Raw genomic sequence first — 17,228 nt, 5'->3', positions numbered from 1 at the left:
AGAAGGCTGGACAATCAACGAGATACAGGATGTAAGAAGAGAGGGTTACATAAGAATTAGGTAAAGGAACAGCGAAATTACATCAAGGTAGAGAGGGGGAGAAAATATCATTTGGAGGCTTCTGTTTAGGAGATGAATTTGTCAAGCAGAATGGTGGTCACCAGGCAATATGTATATTAAGCAGTTCTTAACTGAATCCAATGACCATGCCAGCTGAAAACTCAGCTCAGTGTATTAAAAAATCTATGAGCAGGACAGGGCAGGAGCAGGTAGGCCTTAGGCAAAGAAGTGTATTGGACCCCCTTCATGGTAAAAATACATTTTTAAACACCCACCAATGTGTGAACACAAGTGTATCCAATTATATCCTAGATACAATTCAGACCCTAGTCAGAATTCTCCCTCCTTATATTCCCCAAACCCAGCAAATTCTCTTCTCCACTTCCTCTCAGATTCCAGGAAGCCCCTCCCCAACCTTTCACATTCCCAGCATTTATTTGGCTGCTCAGGGATTCCTTGACTTGGTGTTTTAGGGGTTGAACACTCTAGTGGGCCAACAAGTGACTGAATGCACCGCACTGGGATGCATGGCAACAGCTAATGATGTCACCTCCTGGACAATGGCTAATAACTCTAAGGGAATGCCAATGAAGGGACAACTAATGATGCCACATCTTGTCCTGAATGAGCCAATGCTGCAGCCACAAATGCCTTCATCCATTTCCTACACAGGGCTATGTAAGCAAATTTGCCAGTCTTCCCTCCCAGTGAAAACTTTAGGCCTTTGGCATATGCCTAGTTTGCCTATGTGTAAGAAAGGGCTGGAGGGTAGTTTTGCAGAAACAGAAGCGAAAAGCACTGGATAAAGGGTGCGCAAGCTAGCTATGCTGTAAGCCACAGGGGAGCTGGGTGGAAACCAGTGCCTATAACACCCTAGAAACAAGGCCACGAGCAGAGAGGGGGGCCATACATTTGAGTAATAGCCTTGCTAGTTTTGCATTTTCTAACCTATGTGCAGCATTATTAAAGGAAAAGTCTTTCAGAACTCCCACAATGTGTGCAGATAAATGTTCCCAGAGAATTTGGACAGGCCTGAAGAGTTCTGAAAAATAGCCTTGGAAGGGTCATTTTATAAAACTTGTTCCACATCTGTGTTTTGTTTAACATGTCAGATTAAAAAAATGTAAAAAAATAACTCATAAAATGTCACTGTGGGCATGTTCTGAAAGAGACATGGTCCTGGGTTGCAAGGACACAGTTTGAAAAACCTTTAACAGAGCCCCTCATGATTTGGACCTGCAGAGCTCCAGAATTACATGAATGGACAAAGCTATCATTTCAGATACCAACATGAAGAAACATGGCAAAACTATCCATACCTTGATGAAGAGGAGCTGTCCCTTCGCAGGGTGTTGAGGTGAAATAATGATGGTGCAAGGCACACAGCTACGTTGGTGGGGGTCATTTGGTTCTCATGTACACAGGCCACCACATCTCGCAAGAAGAAGAAGAGACTCTTCAGAGCCTCACGGTTCTCATCGGGGAGCAGGAGAATGGCGGCCTGGACAGCATAAAACTGCTGGTCCTTGGGTAAGTCTTCAATCAAGAGAAATAAGAAAGCAAGAGAAAGATGGGTGAATCTGACTAAAAGATGGAAGAAGGAGAACAAACAAACAAACTTCCAAACAAGTCGTAAGCAACGCTTCATTCTGAATTTCAGATGAACCCTGGAGCAGAAATAACCCTTTTTCCATTATGTCTTCTGACGAACCCAACTGCCCTCTGTCCCCATACTGGAACATATTGCAAGGGCTACATGTCAATTCCACCAACGTACAAGGGGATATAAGCATGTCTCTTTAGAATAGTCATTCTTATATCACAAACTGCTCCATCTTCATCCAATCTGACTATGGATCCAACTGGTTCATAAGAGACAAGACATTTTGAAGATCAAATTTTCGATCATTAAACGCTATTATAAAAACTGTATTATTGCCACACTGGCTTGGATATTCGAGAATATTTAAGAATTCTTCAGTCACTGATGATTTCGGTTTTGCACTGTTCATGCAAAGCTTTTGTATTTTTGATAAGTTTTATGAAGTGAAATGGTAGTAGTGGAATGTTTTTGTTGTTTTCTAAAGCAGTGATGGAAATACAGCCAGAATGCACTGTGTATTTGGAACAGCTGAGGTTTAAATCCATTATTTTTGTACTTTTTGTATCGTTTTAGTTTGTGGTGTCAACTCAATGTTTCCTCATTATCCCACCCCCACCACCCTCCTTTTATCAAGCTGTGCTAGAAGTTTCCAATGTGGGCTGGCAAAGTAAGTGCTTCGACACTACAAACCTCTGGCACAGCTTGATAAAAGGCGCCATATATTTCGAATAAATTCTCTCGATTTTCATAAGAACATAAGAATTGCCGCTGCTGGGTCAGACCAGTGGTCCATCGTGCCCAGCAGTCCTCTCCCGCAGTGGCCTTTAGATCAAAGACCAGTGCCCTAACTGAGTCTAGCCTTACCTGCGTACGTTCTGGTTCAACAGGAACTTGTCCAACTTTGTCTTGAATCCTTGGAGGGTGTTTTCCCCTATAACAGCCTCCTGAAGAGCCTTCCAGATTTCTACCACTCTCTGAGTGAAGAAGAATTTCCTTACGTTTGTATGGAATCTATCCCCTTTTAACTTTAGAGAGTGTCCTCTCGTTCTCCCTACCTTGGAGAGGGTGAACAGTCTGTCTTTATCTACTAAGTCTATTCCCTTCATTATCGTGAATGTTTCAATCATGTCCCCTCTCAGTCTCCTCTTTTCAAGGGCGAAGAGGCCCAGTTTCTCTAATCTCTCACTGTACGGCAACTCCTCCAGCCCCATAACCATTTTAGTGCCATGAGAGGCACATCCTGTAAACAGTCAGCCGACTCCTCTCCTCCTTGCCGGCATCTCACGGCACACTTGGAATCTGCGCACAGTTTGCGATACACTGTTCTAAACAGTGCCAGTGATTTGTTGTTTGTTTGTTTTTTGCCTATTCTTTTTTTTTAATTGGTTGCAGGATATTAAACCCCATCTTCCCCTTTGATTTCTTAGGGGTTAATATTCAGCCCAGATTCTATAAATGGCGCCAATATCAGTGGCCGCCTAAAAAGCGGCCATCAATCATGTGTCAGTCATGCAATGGCACTGTTTAGAACAGTGTATCGCAAACTGTGCGCAGATTCCAAGTGTGCCGCGAGATGCCGGCAAGGAGGAGAGGAGTTGGCTGACTGCTTACAGGATGTGCCGGCGCCGACAACTCTCCTCCTCTCCCCCATCAGCTGGAGGGCTGCTGTGACATCATCATGTCGACCTCCGCACACTGCTGGATGCCTTCCGGCCGCGGCACCGGGTTTCGAGAATTGAGGGTTTAGATCACACATGGGCTCGAGGGCCAGAATCCAATCGGGTTTTCAGGATTTCCCCAATGAATATGCATGAGATCTATTTGCATGCACTGCTTTCAATTGGGAAAATCCTGAAAACCCGATTGGATTCCAGCCCTCGAGGACCGCAGTTGCCCATGTCTGGTTTAGAGAATTGTACCTCCAGGAAAGATAGGCACTGGAAATATAGGCCAGGGTTTTCAAGGCAGTGAATTGCACCTGGGTTGTGCTTTATGATCCTAACGCTACCTCCGGTGTTAGCTATGCCTATAGAGACATTAGGCCTCTGGAGCACAATTCTGGCACCTTTTATTTAGGCGCCGGTAGGCATTGCTTGCCATTTCAAATGGCATTTCCCAATTAACTTAGGTGATGGTAGGGCACCGTTTATAGAATTTCCCTCATTGTGATCAGTGCTTTTGGAAATATTGACCAACATTGGTAGATTTGAGACTAACATTAAGGGCTGCAAATCGCCTGTCAATCATTCCAAAGGGCCAGTTACAGAATCATGCCAAGATAGGCAGCTTAAATGTAGGCCCAGAAAGCCCAGGCCTACATTTCAGCAGCTTATCTTGGCTGCTAGACTGCAGCAGCTGAGAGCGGCAGGGGGATTCCCCCCCCCCCCAATCAGCTGGGCGGCAGGGACTCCCCAAAGCTGCAATTCAGTAACCTGACACTCAGCTGATGGGGAGGGGTAATTCCCCTGCTGCGATCGGCTGAGAGCAGCCGCAGCAGAGAAACCCTGAATCCCACCACAAGTCAGCCAGCAGGAGAGATTCCTACTCTTTCCTGCCGACACTCCCCTCCTAACATCCCCGGCAGGAGGAGCTTTAGGCAGCTGGGCCAACCAGAGTCTTAGGCATCCTTCCCATTGCATTCTGGGATGCACTGGGAGTGGCCTAAGACTGGCCAGATCCTTAACGCCTTTCTCTAAGAGATTGTGTTGCAGGACTATCTAAAGCAGAGTTGTCCAACCTCGGTCCTTGAGGGCTGCAATCCCGTCGGGTTTTCAGGATTTCCCCAATGAATTTGCATGAGATCTACCTGCATGCACTGCTTCCATGGTATGCAAATAGATCTCATGCATATTCATTTGGGAAATGCTGAGAACCTAACCTGGCGAGGGCCGAGGAGGTTGACTGCACTGAAGAACTATTGCAGGAACATGCAGATTGCATCCTTTTAGCACACCTGATGGCTTGTAGGGATATATTTGAGAAGTGAGGTGCAATGTTCACCTTTATTTTGCTTTATGAAGGTTGTAAAAACATTTTGAAAGTTTCAGTTAAAAGAAAGACACATCATCTTCCCATCCCCTAAAGTAATTCCCCCAGCTCTTGGCTCAAACCTCAAGCTTGATGTAATCCAAGAGGGATCCCTCCCCCCACCCTTGTACAAAGCCACATCAGGCTTTTTTATCGCCAGCCATGGCAGGATTATCTCCAACGCTCATAGGAATTCTAAAAAAGTCTAATGCAGCTTCGTAAAAGGAGCCCATAATTACTAAATACTATTATTGCTTCTTGGTCTTCTGACTGTAATCATTTGCCTCAGGCTATTTTGGTTGAGATATGTGAAAATCAAATGCTGAAAACAAAATACATCCATAAGAAAGGCTGAACTGAGGCTGATCCCTTCTGGACTCAGATTGAGAACCTGTACCATATCAGGACTGAACACCTTGTCATCCAATCTCATTGAGGACCAGATTTAATTTAAGATGATTGGTAAAGAAAGCCAATTAAATCTCCTGCTTTAAAACAAAGAAGGCAAAAAGACTGGTGCAGTAGAGCAGAAGGATGAAAGATGGATTGAAAAATGCTTTTTTTTATGACTGTTTCTTTTCATAAATACTGGAGTTCCTCGTCTTGTGGTCTGTTTTTATGTTTCATGTTTTTATCTATGTAAACCACTGTGATTTGCTATTGAAACTATAGCGGTATATCAAATGTAATAAAGTGTATACTGTACTAGGCTTGTTCCTGGACTGTTTTAGCAATTTTCTACTTTGACCTATGAAAATCCTTATCAGACCAAGATCTGCCCCGGAGAAAATGGATCCTGACTGAAGAGCCATTTTGAAAAAAATGTCACATACCAGATAGAATTCAGATAATGTCAACAAAGTCTGTGTCTCTTTCCCCTTTAATGCCCCTCCTATCTAGCTCGGGGTGAGAAGTTTTTTGGCTGCTGTACAAGGTTATTATGGAATAAAGGCAAACTCTGTGAATCTGACCTTCAACTGAATTTCAGAATCAACACAAACAGGAAGTAATCTAATGAAAAAAGAATGGGGGGAAAGGGCTAGAAACTTAATCCACAGTGCAGACATAAAAGAAATGAAATGGTAATTTGAGCAAACAAAAATTCATATGATAGTCTCTCTCATTCCAATTCATATTTCATGTTTTATGAGATAGTGCTGTGGGAAATTTCTCTTTTATTACGTTTGCTGCAATAATAGTCTCAAACTAATACCGCTGTATGTAGTGGAGTTCCACAGGTAGGAGCTGCCCAGGTGGTGGTGCCCCCTTCCCTCTTCTCCGCCACGTGCACACCTTTCCTTCCCCCATACCAGGAAGTGACTTCAGAAGGAGAGCCAAAGCCGGTGCGGGTAACAGGTTGGAGATGCAGCTCGTGCTGGCAAGGAATCAATGAGGTATGGGGGGGGGGGCAGAGAGGAGGAGAGGTGCTGGCACCCCACTAAGATGGTGCCTGGGATGGTATACCCCCTGCCCTCCCCCCATTACTATGCTACTAGCCCTTCCAGCTCTGTGCAGGCACCACAAGTAATTCTGACCTGACCCATTAAAATGTGAGATCAGGGAAAGAAGCATCTAACAGAGGCTATTGTTAAAAGACTTAAAAGCATCCATGCCTTTTACTTTTTCCATGGATTTAGAATAAGAAAATTATACGTGAGAAAAGAAGATCTTAAACTAGAAGAGGAAATGGTCAAGAGACTTCTTTTGTGAGCTGATGCAGTGTTTTGCTGCTTTAAATGCAGGGGTCTTTCACTCTTGCCATCCTTTATGCTTAGGATGGCCAATCAGTCAACATTTAGTGGGGTTGAGCACCCAGTCTTCTTTGTGACACTAAAATCTCTTACTGTGGGCAGCTGCCCTCTGATATTTGTATCAGATGTTGCCCCAGTGCAGGCAAATGGCAGAAACTTGGCCAAAATGGCACTTTATGAGTTTGGCTATCCATAATGAAGTTCTTAGGAGATCTGTGGCTACTCTTGTTGGATTTGGTTTTCTATCTTAAGCTGCCATGTGATGGTTGCCTCTGTCACTGGCCAAGTGAAGAGAAAGATAAGCCATCAAGAGAACAAGGAAGCCAAGGACTGTAGGGCCCGTTCAGTCCTGCTCCTGGTTGCATACCACACACTCCAAGGGACCTTAGACCTTCCTACTGTAATAATCCTTTCAGAATCATCACTAGCCCAGTATGCTCCCACAATCAGCACCATATCAACAGGGCCAGCTCAAGGGTATCAGACACCAGGTATGGCTGAAGGCCCTAAATACCCCAACTCCTATTGTTCAGCATCTCCTTTTCCCCTCCCTCTACTCCCCAAGTTGCCCTCCCTTTCCTCACTCTGTTCTACCCACCACCATCATGGCCATCATTTTTTGTTTCCCCCCTCCCCCAACACACCATGCCAGCATCTCTCATTCCCCTTACTCACACTGGTAGATGTGCAGAAATGATTCACACAGCTTGCTTGTGAAAATGGGCTCTGGGAGGTCACGGAAATACTGCTTTAACATGTCTGCCACATCAAACGCAGACTGCCCTTCATAGCTCACGCACTTTGCATCCAGCTCATTCATTTCCCGCAGAGCCTGGATCCTCGATTTAACACCAGATTTTCTGAAAAGGCCAACCTGTTAAAAACAAAATGAAAGTGAAGGTTGGGAGGTGAGAAAAACAGCAAACCAAAAGTTCTGTGCAGAGCTAACAGTACCTACTTTCCCGGTCACCCAACTTAACATCTCAACAGCAGCTGCTTCGCTCATATTTAATATCTTTTTGGCCCCTCTACTGATCCTTGGACAATCCATTGGTTTCACACCATATGACTATACTGATGATATACAACTCATTCATTCCATTGACCCAGACACCCCCGCAGATATTCAAGATATCAATCAAAAGGAATAACAGACAAATGAATGTTAGCACTTAATGTAAATAAAACAAAACCAATACTTTTCCCACGCAAAGGACATGCCATAACCATCCCCAATAGACTCAGAGCTACTCCTCTCCAAATAATATCATCCATAAAACATTTAGGTGTAATCTTCAACAGCAAACTATCCTATCACCAACAAATCAGTACTACAGTTCAACAGTGTTTCCACAGACACGCGTGATCCGCTCACTCACAAATTTCCTGGAACCCCAATCACGTAACATACTAATACATTCTCTTGTCATCTCAAAACTAGACTACTGTAACTCACTTTATAAAGGGATAACACAGAAAAAAACTCATACGACTCCAAATCATACAAAATACAGCCATCAATTCATAACAAGTTCAAAAAAATTCAATCATGTAATGCCATTACTAATTAAAGCATACTGGCTACCGATTTCATATCAAATCACATATAAAATATTACTTCTCACATTAAAAACAATAACAAATACTCCAGAATTCATAGAGTTTTAATTCGCTTCTCAACATCTACTAACAAACATCTACTAACAAACCCTTCATTACACCACATACCTTATGCCCAAAGAAATACGAAGACTTCAGATAATACAAAACACCACCATAAAAATCATATTCAATGCAAAGAAATCTGACCATGTCACCCCCTTGTTGCAAGAAGTCCACTGGTTGCCAGTGGAACACAGAATCACTTACAAAATTCTTCTGTTAACAATTAAGACTAGACAAAATAATCAACCTGAATTTATAAATAATCTTCTTACCCCTTATATTCCTTCTATATCCCTAAGATCAACAGCTAATAACCTCTTCTCTATACCGTCACTGAAGTTTATATACACAATGAGGTCTACCATCTTCTCTATCACTGCCCCCTCTCTTTTTAATAGTATTCCAAATTATTTACGCGAAGAATCACATCTTAATAACTAAGACGAAGCTAAAGACATTTCTCTTCCTTGATGCCTTTGAGGCCTAATTGTCCTTTTAAGGGCAATTGAGTGAAAATACTACTGAGCTTACACTAGCCCTCCCTCTTGTTTTTTTCCTTGTTTTCTTTTACTTTGCCTTATGTAGTTTAATTTTATTTTATTTCTTATATACCGCTATACCTTTAGGTTCGAAGCGGTTTACAGAAAATATACATTACCTTTTACCTTATGTTCTTGTTTATCTGTGTTTTTAATAGTTTTAAAAAGTTTTTATAGTTAGAGTTTGGTGACGTAGTGTCACTTCAAACTTTTATTTTATTTAAAGTTTATCCTTTGTTTTTACAAATTTGTACACCGCCTAGAAGACTGATTGGACGGTATAAGAAATTTTAAATAAACTTGACACAGCACGATCCTCTATCTTTTCAGTAACCATCCCTCAACTCTGGAACTCGTTTCAAATCAAAGTTAAAAACTTTCCTTTTCAGAGATGCTTTTGACATATGAACCTTATTTCAAAGATTCCTCTTTGCCTTTTGTGCTAACCTTTAGGGGTCCTTTTACTAAGGCACAAATGACCAGAGGAAACGGAAAATTCCATCTTACTGTACCTGGTCCAGAAAGTGAACTCTTAAGTATTCCATGGCCTGGAGTATACTCTTTGGAAACGGATGACCTGTTCGCTGGACATTTATGACAAAAGGAACCCCAAACACGTTTTTATCCTTATAGTCTGGGGCCTTTACTTTTCTGATAAACTTGGGAATAGTCCTAAAAACAAAACAATATATACATCAGTCATTCTAATATCCCCATTTGTTTCATCCAGGTGTTGGCACATTCACAATCTACATGCAGCATGCAATTATGTGCTTTCTGCCCCCTAAGCACATGGCTAAACTTAACATATAGCAAGAGGAGAGGCAGATTCAGACATCCGGGTTTTACTTCCATTGAAAGCAATGAAAGTAAAACCCAGATGTCTCAATCTGTCCTCCAGAAGACGTATGAGGAGAGACTGGAAGCCCTGAATATGTATACCCTAGAAGAAAGGAGAGACAGGGGAGATGTGATTCAGACGTTCAAATACTTGAAAGGGTATTAACGTAGAACAAAATCTTTTCCAGAGAAAGGAAAATGGTAAAACCAGAGGACATAATTTGAAGTTGAGGGGTGGTAGATTCAGGGGCAATGTTAGGAAATTCTACTTTACGGAGAGGGTAGTGGATGCCTGGAATGCGCTCCCGAGAGAGGTGGTGGAGAGTAAAACTGTGACTGAGTTCAAAGAAGCGTGGGATGAACACAGAAGATTTAGAATCAGAAAATAATATTAAAGATTGAACTAGGCCAGTTACTGGGCAGACTTGCACGGTCTGTGTCTGTGTATGGCCGTTTGGTGGAGGATGGGCAGGGGAGGGCTTCAATGGCTGGGAGGGTGTAGATGGGCTGGAGTAAGTCTTAACAGAGATTTTGGCAGTTGGAACCCAAGCACAGTACCGGGTAAAGCTTTGGAGTCTTGCCCAGAAATAGCTAAGAAGAAAAAATTAAAAAAAATTTAAATTGAATCAGGTTGTTCAGACTGGATGGACCATTCGGGTCTTTATCTGCCGTCATCTACTATGTTACTTCCATCGCTTTCAGTGGAAGTAAAACCTGGATGTCTCAACCTGTCCTCCTTTTACTGGAGCCATATGGTAACCCTACACATGGCTATACTGGGGAAGCTAAGGAAGGGGACAGGGGCTCCTGCCAATGGCAAACACTGTGCGCCTATTTGTGCAACATAGCAAGCAGGAAGCACCAGCGCTTCTGCACTGAAGGAATTGTACTGGTTGCCAGTTTACTGGCATATCAGATTCAAGGTGGTTACGTTGATTTTTAAAGCCTTGAGCAATGAAATCCTGCTTCCTCTGGCATCATTGCTAAGGCTTTATCGGCCAGGCCTATTCATAGTTCGAGGTCATCTGAGAAACTATTATTACGTTAGACTAGAAATAAATTGTACTGCGGTGATGCAAGTTGAGGGCGCACAAATCTGGAACTGATTGCCAAATGAATTACGTACAAGGTCATTAATACTCTAGTTTAGGAAATATTTTAAAGCATTCTTTTTTTCTCAGGCTTTCTCACACTAATGCTATTTGGCTGCTCACTATATAGCAATTGTATATTTTGTATTTGTTTTATTGTGTGCATTGTTTTGTTTATATGAGAACATAAGAATAGCCTTACTAGGTCTGGTGGTTTAGTGGGCCGTTCCCCCTCCGACCCCCTGTACCTTTTTTAGAAGACCAACAGGAGGGATGTTCACTCCCTGCCACCAGCAGGCCCGCCTCTTCAAGATGGCAGGCCTTCCCTTTCCTGGTGCATCCAAGGAAGCATTGGGGAGAGGCCAAAAGCCTTGATTGGTCCAGGCACCTAAGTCACCTCCTATGGGACAATCAGAATCTTAGGCCTCTCCCTCCCAGTGCATCCCAGGGTGCACCAAGAAGGGGGCCTAAGGAACCTCCCACAGGAGGGGTCTTAGACACCTGGGCCAATCAGGATGCACCATAAAGTGGAAGACCACCATTTTGAAGAGGCAGGCCTGCCAGGAGGAAGTGATCATCCCTCCTGCGAGTTTTCCTTAAAAGGTACAGGGGAGATGGCTTGTTGTGGTGGTGGGCTGTTCTGAGGTAGAGTTTGCTTTCAGGGGGAGGAGCTTGCTGTCAGGGGGGTACTAGGGGGATGGCCCACTAGACCATCAGGTTTGGTGTGGTACAGGTTGTCGGGGGGGGTGGGGGGGGAGAGCTTGCTGTTAGGAGGGTCCCAGACTCTTTGGCAAGAGTGCATGGGCATCACTCCTGCTGATCTCCCACATGGGATGAGGGGGTTATTGGGGGGGGGGGGGGAAATTGCAGATGAGGAGGCAGTAGACCACCAGGCTTTTTGGGGTGCTCCATTTAGGAGTAATTAGGGCCATTTGTGCTGGCATTTTTGAGCTGCTTTATTTTCCTGTCAGTACCTGAGCCAATCAGCGCTCAGCCACTGACAGGAAAGTAAGGCTACAACAGCTCAGACCCTGCAAGTAAATATCAGCCCAGATTCCTCGTAAATGAAGGGGCGTTTCTTTTGGAAAATCACCCAGAGAGGTCATTCTAATATTAATGACCTTGTTATACTACAGTTTTAATATTAATGACCTCATTGTACTATATTTGCATAGTACAGTCGGAGCCTGGCTGCTAGAAAGCACGTAAAAGACTATGGTGAGCCGTTTTGATATCAGACGGTAAAATACATGCATTTAAAGATGATTTAGTGCCATCGTTAAATGCACGGTGACTTAGGCAGAAGACTGAGGTCTGAAATGTTCATGGTTTCAATCTAGCTGCAATTTCTGCCACTTCCCTCTAGAAGTATTCTACAGAGGCACCTATTTGGTTTTATACAGTTGCCCTAGCAAACAGCAGAAATTGCTTTGGAGCAGCTGTAAATGTTTGTGCATAAATCGTGACTGTCTACACTCCACTCAAAACCTGTCCCTGAACACATCTGCACCCGAATCACAGAAACAAATGCACATTCTTGTCACTGCACGTACCATTCTGTACAGGGTAATTTTATTCACATATACTATTATATATACAGTATATGTACAAAACTGTCTTTTGAAGATCCCCCAATCTCATAGGAAGGGAGGGTTGGAGAATGGAGATAGGAAGTCTCTTTCAGCCAGTAACAAATATATTTATTTAGGTAGCTTACCAGTTCCAGCCCTGTTTGCTGGAAGGTGAATATTTATCCATCAAAGCTGTGAGCTTCAGCAATGCCATCTTCTGAATTCGATTTAGTTGGGCAGCAAGTTGGTTGTCAATCTCAAGGGAAAGGTTTTCCAAGTTCGGACTCTGTTCATTAGACCAACACGAGATGCTGTGTGTAGAAACAGAAATGAGTTCTCCCTGAATCAGTCCTACCAATCCAAACCCCATGGCGAAAAAGTGGCAAATGGACGGGCGGCTTTTACACTGCAGGTTTTGAAAAGCAAGACCCACTAGCAAAGTTTGACCCTAGCTCCGCCCCTGCTGCTTGCTCTGGTTGGGCAAGAGGGCATCACAGAGACCTGTGAGGGGTTGGAGAGGAGAGTAGCTACACCTTGCGGTTCTTTGTAACTCTTGGGTCAAACATTCTGGATAAATTGGCTCATTGTTGTAAAAAGGTGGCTGACCCCTGGCCTAGATGTTTCTGATTTGTGGTACAGCTGTGGTAAACTGTAATTATTGGTGTTAGCAAGCAATTCATTGGTAGTAATTAGGAGTTACAGATGGACCCTACTGAATAACATGCCTGCCAGCTCCAAAGGGGGTGTGGCCATGGGAGGAGCATGGGCAGGTCATAAACAGTCCCAGAAATTAGGCACAATACCTGCATTTCCCTTACAATCAGTGGTGCGCAAGCATAAATGGTCGCACATAGTTAGGTGCGTAATACATGTTAAGTTAGCATTTTGTAAATGTTATTCTGGGGGAAATTCTTTAACTTCGGTGCCCGAAGGGGCCCAGCCGGGCCTAAGAGGGAAACGACACTTTCAATGCAACTTAAATGAAAATTCAAAGCATCTGCTGGAATCAGGCCTCCTGGAGGTGCCACTATATTTGCGGTATTAAATCAGCTGAACTTGCTGATGCCAGAAGTACCTGCCTCAGAGCGATTCACACCAAAGTTGGGCGCCGGAAATGGAGGCCTTGAAAGCCCTGGCCTAGATTTCCGGCAAGAGGCGTGATTTTCTGAACAGCACCATCGCCTGATTGACCCGCGATTGGTGGCCCGCTTTTAAGGCGGCCACCGACAACGGCGCCATGCAGAGAATCCTGGAGACTTTTCAGAGTGCCCTTGACAGACTTCTTAACTGCAGGCGCCTTTTATTGAACTTCTCTCGTACCAGCAACTAGCTAAATTGTACCAGCCACAAACTCAAATGGTAATTAAAATTAGACTTACACAAATAACGATTTGATATGAAATATATAACTCAATTCAATCTTTGCCCTACTACTCCTTAATTCCTTAGCGCCCCTAGAGTACAGATAAAATACTTATTTCATAAAAGCATGATGAAAAGATAGAAAGGAAAAAGGAGGAACAGAACTGACCTTCTGGAATATGTCAAAGGTGACTCAATTTCTGAAATGGTTATGTATGGCAGTACTGAAGAACCAATTTTATTGTCATGTTTACAACTGCTGTCTAGCTCATCACCTGAAGCACCATTTACTTCAAAATGCTTTTCTATCTCAAGGTGAATCTCTTTTGGGGATGATGGACACGGTGAGATGGAATCATTAGCAAAGTCCGAGTCTCCATCATCAGAAAACTTCTCATTCCATTGATGGACCAGCTTCCGAAGGCCATTAACATGCTCCATCACATTGTCTAGTTCAGTGAAGACATCGTCACCATCACCATCTCCTGAAGATTCCATGTTAAGATGTCCAGTGATACCTGGAACATTGTCATATATGCTCAAACGGTTATCTATAAATGAAAGTGAGCTGGGAGAAACTTCAGAGTTCTTAGAATTACACATGTCATTTCTTCTACACCCATGAAAACTTCCAGTTCTCCAGTTTACAGAGGTGTTGTCTATTGGAGATAATATGCTGTTAGTGAGTGCTTTGGGGAAGGTCCCAGGCTTATGGCCCTGTGGTATTTGGAACAACATAGTCTCGTGCAAGTTTTTTTCATTTTGCTCGTATACATCGTTCCATATGGACAGTTTGGTAGGGTCAAAGTCTTCCGCAAACATGCCGCCTCTTTTAATGTGGCTTCTTACTCGGATAACAGGACTGGGTGTGCTCACAGAGCTGCTGTTTTCAGATGGACTACTACTACTGCAGGTTTGAGGGGAATAGGCAAAGCTTGACTTACTCTGGACATCAGAAAGGTCAGAAATATTAACACAATTTAGATTTTTCAACATGGCTTCACTGAGCCCTTCCAGGACAATAGGCCCACTAATAATGGGTTTGGCCTTTGAATGGACATTTCTCTTCCCACTGGAATTCCTTAAACGCAGTTTCTCCATTTTCCTCAGCAGATTTTTACCCTTTTTATTTGATGGCTTATCAAAAAGTCTCTCTTCAGTGCTGTCTAAGATTTCATTAGACGAAGAAGAGATGGTAACACAGTCTGGCAAAACCAATTTGTTTGAGGAACTACTGGAGAAGCTCCTACTGGTCTCAAGGTCTTCAAATGTCTTGGTAGAGTTGATACTGTCACTGTCACCACTGCTTGAACTGTGAAGTGACAGCACATCATGTTTTTCTCCATGGTTTGAGACTGTTGCATCCTCAGTTTCAGTGGTGCCAAGTCTTGGGCTAGATGGAACAGATAAGCACATGGCTTCTTCCGCAGAGAAACCTTCTGAAGTCTCTAGACGAGACCACCTTTTGCTTTGTCTCTGATAAGCCCATTTATTGCTTATGGCACAAGGTTCATCCTCTTCAGATTCATCACTCTGGAAGAAGAAGAAACAACAATGAAAAGGTTAAGAAAATAAAGAAACTATGAAATACGAAATAATGAAAAAAGTGTATTAAATATATAATCACTTTTTTTGACTTTGCAGTTGCATCTGATTTTTTGGAGCTTCAAAACTCAATAGGAATCAGCCTTTACTATGATTATAGCACCATAAATGTTGTGACAGGGAAGCCCCTGTCCCAGCCAAAAGGACTACGAAACCCAGCATGCACCCTGCCCTGAGCCCGAGAAAACCTGGCATGGAGCCGGCACAGCCAAGAAGGGAAGAGAAAAACCCGGTCATAACCCAGCCTAAGAGCCAGAGGGGGAGGGTACTGGAACCGAATTCTTCCCCCTATTGCTCCTTTCCTCCTTCTCTGAAACCTAAACCCAGCTCAGGAGGGGGTGAGGTTAATACTAGAGGGAGGCAGGTCAGAAAGCCTCTAATACCAACAAGGGGAAATCAGTGGAGGAGCTCAGGTGGTGCTAATCACAATCAGCCAGCCACCAGCAGGGAGAGCAGCTTCCCAGGAGTGCCTGTTCTTCAGCCCCGTATGTTATCCAGGATACAGCCAGCAGGCGGGAGATTGAAATCCCTGGACGCTATCTTGCTTTGCCAGACAAACCCTGGGAGGGTGGACCAAAGGACTGGCCTTGGAGAGGACAGATCAGCAAGGAGCTTACATGCAGGCAAGGAGGGGGTTGGGAAGAACCACCTAGGGTCCCGGGGTGGAGAAGCAGCCATGGCTATGATTCTAATGACTGGGAGATGAACAGCCTTCCTGGGGAGAGTGAGCCCGGTGAAGACATGGACTTAGGGGAATGTGAGATATGAGAGGTCTTGCCCCTGTCCTCAATAATTCAGTATAGGCTAATTGAAGCCCTGGACACTAGCAGTGTTTGAAGCAGGGTCAGGGCAATCCTGGCCCAATTGAGAAGTGACTGTTAGAAACTGTTTAGTTACCTTACCTCTAGAGGACTTGGAGAGGTAAGAAGATCATGAAAGATTAGCCCGGTTGGGCTTGGCTAAGGTCAGTAACCTTGGACACATTTTTGTGTGGGAGAATTTAAAAGCCAAACTTTTGCTTTGTTTCTGTTGGGAGGTTTGGGTTGTTAACCTGCTTTATTTTGTGGACCTGGAAGCTCCAGGCAGGGCACCAGGACTGAAGCCCATGTTATGCTTGGTGGAGGAAAGTGTGAAGAACGTACTAGATGTTCCAACATGTTTTTCTTTTGTTTTTTTTTGAAAACTTCAATAAACCTGGATCCAGTTCCTAAGAAATCCGTCTACCAGGTTTTTTGTTCATCCAGCCATATAAAAGGCGCATTAATAAATCTACCTGTGGTCTGAGCCCGGTTTCCCACCTACTCAGGGACGGGCCCGGTCACAATGTTCATTTAAAATTAGTCAGGGCTGAGATGGTGTCCTATGTTTATTTTTCTCTGATCTAGTAGCACAGCCAGTGCTGTGACAATCCCCAGCTACCTCCAGAAGCCAATACACATGAGCTTCAGTACACATCACTGTTAAGCAATACATGTGACTCTCTACCTCCAAAGGGACTTTTTAAAGTGACCAATTCTTTTTTTTTAACTTGAAAGACCTCATAGTAGAATACGCAATAGTGGTGGCACTTCCAAAATTATTAAGTTACTACATGATTGCATGGATCTCTCTGAGCCGGCAGGGGAGCCCAAACAGTTGAGCTGGCAGGGGAAGTCCCAAAGTCGGCAACTTCAGGAACTCCTGCTGATCAGAGATTCCCCTGCGATCAGCGCTGCTGGCAGGGAAAGCAGCAGCAGCCGGCAGGAAAAAGACCCCCCCCCATCATGCCAGTACAGCAGGGGAATGAGATGGGATTATTTCCTGCGGTTATCCGCGGGGACGGGGACAGTGATGAATTTTGTCACCGTGTCATTCTCTAAGGGGAAGTCCCAAAGCCGGCAGCTTCGGGAAGTCCTGCCAGCTCAGCTGATCAGGGATTCCCCTGCCTACTTTGGTCCAATTAATTTAGGCATTGGTAGGACGCCTAAGTTCAGGTGCTGGTTTTAGAATTTCTTCCAAAATGTTAGGCGCGTCATCTTCAAGATGAGAATCTAAAAGGGGTGGGTCATGGAGATTCTTTTAAGTTATGAGCAAGTTTTTAGCTTTTGTGTTGAGGGTGCGCACAACTTGCAAGT

The 17,228-nt window shown here is 43.9% G+C and overlaps 1 protein-coding gene across 3 annotated transcripts in view; it reads right to left on the bottom strand.

Moving 5' to 3' along the window:
- LOC117351611 (rho GTPase-activating protein 7-like) overlaps positions 1-17,228 on the bottom strand; it is a 138,595-nt gene that overhangs the window by 12,082 nt on the left and 109,285 nt on the right. For all 3 annotated transcript variants that reach the window (XM_033927131.1, XM_033927133.1, XM_033927132.1), the window contains exons 5-9: positions 13,679-15,042; positions 12,294-12,458; positions 9,158-9,317; positions 7,117-7,315; positions 1,380-1,596 (exon numbers count right to left, since the gene is read on the bottom strand). In XM_033927131.1, coding sequence (XP_033783022.1) covers positions 1,380-1,596; positions 7,117-7,315; positions 9,158-9,317; positions 12,294-12,458; positions 13,679-15,042 — 2,105 coding nt within the window. The remainder of the gene's footprint in view (positions 1-1,379; positions 1,597-7,116; positions 7,316-9,157; positions 9,318-12,293; positions 12,459-13,678; positions 15,043-17,228) is intronic.

The sequence above is a fragment of the Geotrypetes seraphini genome, chromosome 18 (genome assembly GCF_902459505.1).
Source record: "Geotrypetes seraphini chromosome 18, aGeoSer1.1, whole genome shotgun sequence".
Lineage (NCBI taxonomy): Eukaryota > Metazoa > Chordata > Amphibia > Gymnophiona > Dermophiidae > Geotrypetes > Geotrypetes seraphini.
This window is presented reverse-complemented; position numbering and strand designations above follow the sequence as displayed.